Below are 9,199 nucleotides of genomic sequence, written 5' to 3' on the forward strand. Positions count from 1 at the left end.
TAAGAAGTTTTTCACAAGCATGTTTTTATTCACACTTTTCATAAGAAGTTTTTCACAAGCATGTTCTTTATTCACACTTTTCATAAGAAGTTTTCAGAAGCATGTTCTTTGTTCACATTTTTCATAAGAAGTTTTTCACAAGCATGTTCTTTATTCACACTTTTCATAAGAAGTTTTTCAGAAGAATGTTCTTTGTTCACATTTTTCATAAGAAGTTTTTCATATATGTTCCCTGTTAACCATTAATGAAAATTCTTGCAGCATTATTAGTTTTTTTTTACTGCTTCTGCGCGTGTAGTTGACGTCATTATTTTCAGACGATGTTAAGCTATTTACATATGTTATTTCTCCTCAGATAGTAAACCTTTATTAGAAAAGTTGGTTTCTGTCATTAAAAGGTTTTACTTTACTTATTTAATAAATGCAATGGTGTCTCGAACACTTAGTTTTCTGCGTGTTTTTTTGTCTTCTAAATTTGCCATTTTTTATTTTTTACAGGAGTTATTGTGTCGATAAAGGTGGGAAAATAATTAAAAACACTACTGTTCCCCGGTACTCTGAGGAAGCTCGGAAAATGAATTGTAGTAAGTAACATTGATTTTGTGTGATTCTTGATAGATAGTTTTTCGCGTAAATCTTCCACCTACTCCCACTGTCAGTTTGTAACTGATATTACTCACCAAGAAATCTATTATTCTTCAAATTTCCCTACATTTGCCATTTTCGAATAAGTAATGAATATTAAAACAAGTGTCCAATTTCTATTTTTATTTTATTTTTCTAAAAAGAAAGTTTGTACTCGTACAATCGTTCATGTTAAACGCTTAGCTGCTAAAGAGTTAGGCTAAAGTATAAACGCGTGACTGCTAACGAGTTAGGCTAAAGTATTGTTACGTCTCCGTTTGTTAACTGATTTCCCGTAAATTCGTTCCGACGAAACTTTAGCGACACAAGTCCTTACTTAATAAAACTGGTTTATTCTTTTAGAATATAACTTTACGATACACTTAATTTCAACAATCGCGCTAAAACAAACGCTATAACAACGGACGAGCTCAACTTCAATAATACTCTCTGACTGCAGATCAATTACTCACTGTCTACACACACATTATTCTCGTCACGTTGTGACCATCTTATATATACCAGCTATCCTATATCTAGTAATCTCCCGACAATTCACGAAGGTACAAGATATTTCCAGAAAGCAGGGGGTGTGACACTAGTGAAGACGACAAACAACTTCAGAAAAATATGTTTAATTACTTGTATCCGACGTTTCGGCTTACGCCTTTATCAAGGGTCTATGAACGTTACAGGATACCAAACCGGTTGATTTTGAATGACAGTAACCGAAAACGAAATACAGCTACAACAATATAACGGAAAAGTGTACGTGATACGAGTATAGCCGAACAGTTTTGAGTCGTTGATCATAAAAAATGGATAAAATGTTAAAGGGGCCAGGTATTGTGTCATGTTAAACTTATATTAAAGTTTTTCTTCATTACCCATTTAAGCCGTCTCCAGCCATTATTATTCCTTATATTTGCTGTCGCGAAAATTGTCACAAGTTTCTAAAATTTTGATTGACGGTAATGAATGTTTCAGTATTCTGATTATTGAATGTTAATTTAAATATTAAACCTTTTCCGTTAAACCTTGTGTACTTCCTTACTGTAAAATGTGTAACTTGTAATAAAATAATACTTCTAATCAGTAAATATATTAAAAACGGATCTATTGGTCCGTAACATTGTTTTGATAAGCCTGCGCCTCTTGAAACTTCCGATACACAATATAGTCCGTAACATGGTACGCTTATGATTTAGAATTTCTTCTGTAACAACAGCAAATCAAAACTGTACCTTCATTAACTTAATTATTTGTTATTTCTTTAGACTGTGTGAGGATGAAATTACTGCTGAAGAACAACAGTAAAATGAGTGGCCTCCAGACTATATTCTCCAAATATCGCTGCGACAAGAACGGGAACTATTTACCAATGCAGTGTATGTCACTTGCATGTTATTGCGTCGATACCAAAATGGGTTTCCAGAAGGGGACGGCCGTGTTAACAGTAAATAAAAATGACTTGCCGTGTTGGAAACCTGAATATGATACGTAAATCTTTGGAATAACTGCAGGAACAGCTGTCTGTTTTTGTAATTACTAGTTTTAAAAAAAATTATGCATATAATTTAAGTGAATCCTTCTATCAAAAACAAACTTTAAACTGAGAGGTTCCATTAATGAAGAATCTTTCTGAACACATGATGAAGATGAAAACTAAAATCAAACGAAACATTAAAATTAAAATCTAGTATTTTTCACAAATAAAATATATTGATTTATATTAACAAAGAAATTCGTAAGATTTCTGACCCCTTTTTCTAGTAATTGTAGATACAAAGTTCTTAAGGTGAATTTATTATTATTTTATTATTATTATTAAATATTATTAATAATTTATTATTACAGGTTTTAAAAATAAGAATCGGTAATTTCCTCGTGGGTTTAATTAAAATATATTTACTTTTTTTACATACGCACAGTGCAGTTTATTAATTAATATAAAATCTTGCAACAAAAACAACAACACAAAACAAACATATTAAAACTTCATACCAATCGCTTTCTGCATTTTTTTTTAACTGAAATATTTTGTGTAAGTTTTAAGGTCCAATTGAGTATTATGTTGTTGTAAAAAGGTACACTGGTTTGGTATTAACTTTCTACAATTTATTGTCGATAACAAAAGGTTTGTACGTTTTTAATTATTAAGTCAAAATAATGATTCTCCATGTTTTGTTTGTTTGTTTTTGAATTTCGCGCAAAGTTACACGAGGGCTATCTGCGCTAGCCGTCTCTAATTTAGCAGAGTAAGACTATAGAGAAGGCAGCTAGTCATCACCACGGCTGAAAGGGCGAGCATGTTTGGTGTGACGGGGGATTCGAACCCGCGACCCGCTGATTGCGATTCGAGCACCCTAACCACCTGGCCATGCTGGGTCCTCTCTGTTTTAAAAAAAGTTTCAATCTTTCATATCCTCGTTTGAGTCCATTTATTTCATCATAGAATACCTTTGAATAGTATCCAATAAAAACACATCAAAATAATTACCATTTCATGAACTGTTAATCATTTATCTTTTTGTTTGAATCTTCTTTCCAAATTAAAATTTTATATTATATTTATTACGTAATTCCGCGAGGCAGGTTAATATATATATACACCTTTCTAATGGTAACAGCAGATCTTACAAATACCAGCGTCAAAACGTTTTAATAGCTAATTACTATCGATATGAACCTGGTGGTTAGGTTGCTCGGCTCGCAATCTGTGGGTTCGAATCTAATCACCGAGCGTGCTTGCCCTTTCAGCCGTGGATGCGTTATAATGTGACGATCAATCTCACTTGTCGTCAGTAAAAGAGTATCCCAAGATATGGTGGTAGATGGTGTTGACTGGCTTCCTTCCTTCTACTCTATCACTTCTAAATTAGAGACGGTTACAATACTCGGCTTTGCATTTTATTCCAGGCAATTCATAGCCTATAACAGAAAAAAACGTTGTTTTTTTTACAAACAAACATTGAACATTAGGTCTTTTCTATCTGAACGACACATTACGCCCACATGAGCTGAAGACTTCAAGGGTTCAGGTGTAGTCATGACTAATTTATGAACTACTGAACGAGGGCTTTGAACCTAATAACACGACTGACTGGCATTCTTATAACGCAATCACATCTTAGCAACATCGCTAACTTTGAACTTTCTGAACCGCAGCCCGGCACACTTGGCCCTTCTCAAATTTTTTTAAATATATATTTCTCAATAACAAAAGTTCATGATATACAGTTACTAGTTCCTTGCTTGTTCAATTACGAGCTCACGAGATGTTAATAATTTTTTCGTCATTAATTACATAATTAAATAATAAGTTTCTAAAATAGTATTTCATGGGAAGTACAAATTAATCATTTTTAGTTCCATACTTTATTTGAATAAAAATTTCCAAACATCCCCACAAGATCTTACACCTTGGGAGTCTGTTTGTTTATTTATTTTAGAGGCAAGCCATATTTGAATATCTGATGCGTCCACCGCAAAGATTCGAACTCCGAATTTTAGCGTTGTAAGTCCGTAGACATACTAGTAACCCACCGAGGGACCTTTAGGGGACAAAATCAAGTTTTGAGCAGCTCTTACAGGGGTTAATCGTATCGTGATATTTAAGGCTAAAAATTCGTTAATAAACGAACATACCCAACTAATGGACCAATGTACTCTTATATTTGTAGGTTTCAGTTTTCTTCTGAACTGATTAATTTATTTTATATTCAGTTAGTTGTACATTACCTACGAGCTATCAACTTAATTATGATCAGAAATTACTGTTAACTATTTTTCTCTCAGGTCATCCTAAAACTACTGATGTAACTTTTTTTTTTCCATATAAAACAATGTTTTTATGCACCTCCCAATTTATCTACCAAACTCAATACATATTAATAAAGCAAATTCTTAAAATTTTCTTCCCAAGCATGAACATTCAATAATAAACATCAGTTTTGGAACTATTTTATTTGAATACTTTTTTGTCACGTGTGCTATTTTTTAACATCATACTTTTTAAGTAACGTCAACTTTTTCAAGAGAGTACACTACAACGTTTAAAAGTAATACAATTGTCAGCTTTCTCCAAAGTTATACATTCATTATCAATGAAAATCTCTTGTATTTTATACAATGATTGAAAAAAAAATTAACACTGGCAATTATACTCAAACTACTAATTAAAAAGGAAATTGTTATATAACAAAATAAAAATACAAACACAAGAAGTTAAATAAAATTTTTTTATGCGAAGACAGAAACATCGTCTGCTTACAAACCATCAGCTTTAGATTCGCATACAACACTAGCACTTAAAAAAGAAGAAGAATAAAAACTTTAAAGGTGAAAAGTTAAACACCCAATCGGCGAAGGTTGTTACATAGTTATTCTAGGAAAGAGCAAACCCTATCGTAAGCTGTATGCGTCGATAAATACGTTTTTAAAATGTATAAAAATAACACAAACTTTTTTAACCGCATCTGATAACATTTATAATGCAAATCTGGCACAATATAGAAAAATTTATATTTTAACATATGCTAGGTTAGTCTTAAGTCTAGAGCTTTAAATTTGTGGGTGTAGTAAATATAGGAAATGCGTTCTAAGAAAAAAATAAATTAAAACGAAAACTGTAATACCTACCACTAAAGTTTTTCTAACATTAAAATCAACACACACACACACAAACCCTTTTATTCGAGTTCCAATGATTACTTTAATACGTTGTTTGAAATAAACAGTTAGCATCTGAAATGTTATGAAAACAGAATATTTTTAATGGGCCATCTACTTCAAGGAACAATGAGAGGCTTGATGCATTCGTGTGAATCTTTACCAGAAGCGTGAACCTTTATAACTGTTATTTATAAAAAGACTGCGCCTGTTACAATTACCTAAGCCTAATTAGATCATATCCTACGTTTCGATCGTGAATCTGCTACAGTGTTCAGAGGACTACTTCTGTGATAGGTAGCGAACTGGATCCTTTTTGTTAAAAAAGACTGGTGTGCTAGAACACTTTAAAAGAAGACCCAGGATCGAGTCACGGCCCTCATCACAACAAACAGTCCTTCTGAGGATTTCTCTGAAAATGCATTAGATTAACATTCGAAAAGTATAATATAATTTAATTAGTATCTAGTAATACAAAACATTTAGTAACTAATGAATTATATGAATCATGTGATTTAGTAACCATGACAGCGATCGATATCTGATCACCACAACATCAACGTAATTTCTTTTAGAGTATGTTTCTACCTTTATTGTTGTAAGATATTGGTCCTCTCCAACGTGGATGTGTCCTGAAGGTTCGAGAAGTGAAATTGCAATATATATAAATAAAATTAATCATCAAGAAGCCTGAAAATAATGATGCACTGTTGGCTCCCATAAAAAAATAAATCAAAAACGAATATTTTTAGACAGTTGACAGCTAAACAGCGGTTTAAAAGTAAGGTGGTCCACACTTAAAATCTCTTCCGTGAGGATTAAATTCGATTTGCAACACCCTAAACTCTTTGGTTAATTTTTATAGTTTGTGTGTTAAGCTTACTTACTAGCCAAATATACTCGTAAACAAAACTGAAACATACGGAAATTATAAGGTAGTAACAGTAGTTTGTTTGTAATTAAGTATAAAGCTACACAATGGGTTATCTGTGCTGTGCCCACCACGGGGATTGAAACCCAGTTTTTATCGTTTTAAGTCCAAAGACATACCACTGATAGTAGTATACATTTCTGGGACAACTTATGACCTTTAAGATTATTGGATTCTTCAGACAAACAAAAATTTTTAAAAATAATATCTCAAAATTATAAACAATCTTTGCGCATGCGTAATATCGTAGTTGAATGTTATAAAGACAGACTACTATATTAGGTTCAAAATAATGAGAAAACGAGGTATTCTAGGTATATATCATATTTTTCATTTCTTTTAAATTATATTCTTCCTAACTAAACAAAAAACTCTTGGATAACCCCATTTTCATGTTAAGCATGTGTATGTATGTCTGTCTGAATGTTACATACCTGTTTCATGCTAAAGATTTGTATTTTGTCTGACTATGGGGTAACCGTTTCATGCTAAAGGTGTACATATGTCTGACTGAATATTGGATAACTTTTCATGCTAAGAGTATGTATGTATGTCTGACTAAGTGTTAGATAACTGTTTTTATGCTAAGGGTGTGTATGCATGTCTGACTAAATGTTAGATAACTCTTTCCATATCAATGATGTGGATGTATGTCTGACTAAATGTTAGATAACTCTTTCCATACCAATGATGTGTATGTATATTTAACTATATGTGCCTCATTAATAAAACAAAAATCCTAAAATCACAAGCAGGGAAAATAAAAAACTCAAATGATTTAATCTTGATTGTAAAAAAGAAATGAAACTTGTTATAACTTGTATAAAAAAATACAAGTCATTAAGGCACAAAAAAACATCACTTACAACACCGTTAAGAACTGTGCCTTGAAAGAAATTACATTCTTCGAAACAAGGTATAGGTAAAAAAAAAACAAAATTGTTGTGTATTTAATTTTTTGTATCTTATTCAGCTGGATGTCTTAAATAATACACATAACAAGTATATACACTGAAAAGAATGAATACTATAAATCATACAATATTCCACTCCTCAAAATATTTTAATTTTCTCAGGTACCAAAATTATATACAAGATATGGTGGAAATGAAAGGACAGTAACCTTGAAGGGTCATCCAATTGTATTACGTTTAATATTATCACTCATATATATGCAATTCTTTTTTTTTGTAGCAGGTTTTCGATCCACTTCTAACCCGAAGTGGATTAAAAAAGTCAATTTTTTTTAGAATTTTTAACCTAGATGTAATTATTGTGTTTGAATATTTCAAAAGGATAATATAAATGACTGAGATGTCAATGGAAATGTTAGAACATGACTAAACAGTCGGCTACACCTCAATTTAAAAATATCATGTTGATTTGTATTTTATGATTCACACACATAACTCTGTTTATCAATCCACTAAGAATCATTAAATCGTCTGACAATAATTATGATTTATTCTGCAAATGGAAAAACAGAATGTTGATTTTAGTATACACTGCCACTGTATGACATAAAAATGATGACAATCATTGAAACAAAAGCATACCAAAAAAAAACAAAACAATTATTAAACAATGTTTTAACTGATTTAACATCACTACGTTGTTGAACTGTTCAACAACAGAAGTCAATATAAATTTCTCCTTGTCATCATCAACTTAAACGTGGATTTCAAGTTACCATATCTACTACCATAGAAAAGATGTAAAAAACACCACATCAACACAAAAATACATGCAGTATGACGTTAAAGTCTAGGATATTTACACGTTATCACTTACTTTTACTGTTCATAAATTCACATCCGAGATATTTTATTTCCAAGAGTTTATTTTGTACACTGTAATAGAATATTAAAAAAAACACATTCTACCAGCTTTAATAATAATCCTGAAAGGTTTGGCAAAATAATATATAATATCCATTTTTTTTTCACTTTCTAAAAATTGTATAAAAATTAAGTTGAGGCAAGCTATAAAAAAAAACCTGATTTTACTTAAATCTAAGTAATTATTTCATCATTTTTTTAAAATTTAAAATGCTTTAGTAACAATCCATACATAAAAGCTACTACAAATAATGCAGTGTACAGTAAAACAGCTCTGTAGAATCACACAGTTTTAAAAACATAAAGGAAATTTTTTTTTTCCATTTAGCTACAAAGAACATCTTAAAAAATTTCTACAATAAGGCAAACCAGTTTGAGCTAAAGATTCATGCTTCTGACATGCTGTGGAAAAGTATGACCAGAGTTGTTATTTTATTTAGGGCTAATGCAACGTTAGAATTAACTAATCCTTCCAATTTCCTCGTAGCACATCGTTATCGTCGTAAATTTGGCTTCCTTTCATGCATCTTTATAAACTACTACTAAGCATTTACAGAGATTCTGAAGTATTTTTTCCAATGGCGTTTTCTACAGAATCGTTACAACAAAAGGAAACAAGTTGTTGATAACTTTTGGGATTTGGTGTCTGTTTTATTCTACCTATTGAAAATTATTATCAGTAACTGATATTTCTAACTTACATTTTATTTTAATATAGTTTTAAACAGAATATTTTTTATTTATATAAAAAGGTCTAACAACCTTACAGGAATGTTTAAATTATATTTGTTGAGCTGGAAAGATGATTTTGATCCAAGATGCTAAATTAAAAAACATAACATTAAAGTGTCCAAAACTGTTTCTTTTCCTTTTGTGTTAATTTCAACAAATTATAGATATCTTTGTTTTCAGTATATATATAAATATAAATGCATTGTAAACACACATAGTTCTATAATAGTTAACCTACAGAACAAAAGTTTAGTTTCACTTTTATCTCTCCCATCATCTTATGAAATGTATTTGGTACCTTAATATTTTGTGGAAACAATATCTGTCCAATGCAAGGTCACATTGTAAAATAACAAAAGCTACAAAATATAAACTACAATTATCCTGAAAACGTTGATCTATG

General features: G+C 31.0%; 1 protein-coding gene across 1 annotated transcript in view; it reads left to right on the top strand.

Moving 5' to 3' along the window:
* Positions 1 to 2,305, top strand: part of LOC111088909 (thyroglobulin-like) — a gene marked incomplete at its 5' end in the record, with an annotated part of 7,218 nt that extends 4,913 nt beyond the window's left edge. The window contains 2 exons of the mRNA XM_022400191.1: positions 499 to 584; positions 1,902 to 2,305. Of these exons, the coding sequence (XP_022255899.1) occupies positions 499 to 584; positions 1,902 to 2,128 (313 nt within the window). The remainder of the gene's footprint in view (positions 1 to 498; positions 585 to 1,901) is intronic.
* Positions 2,306 to 9,199: the final 6,894 nt, after the last annotated feature.

The sequence above is a fragment of the Limulus polyphemus genome, unplaced genomic scaffold, assembly GCF_000517525.1.
Source record: "Limulus polyphemus unplaced genomic scaffold, Limulus_polyphemus-2.1.2 Scaffold4710, whole genome shotgun sequence".
NCBI lineage: Eukaryota > Metazoa > Arthropoda > Merostomata > Xiphosura > Limulidae > Limulus > Limulus polyphemus.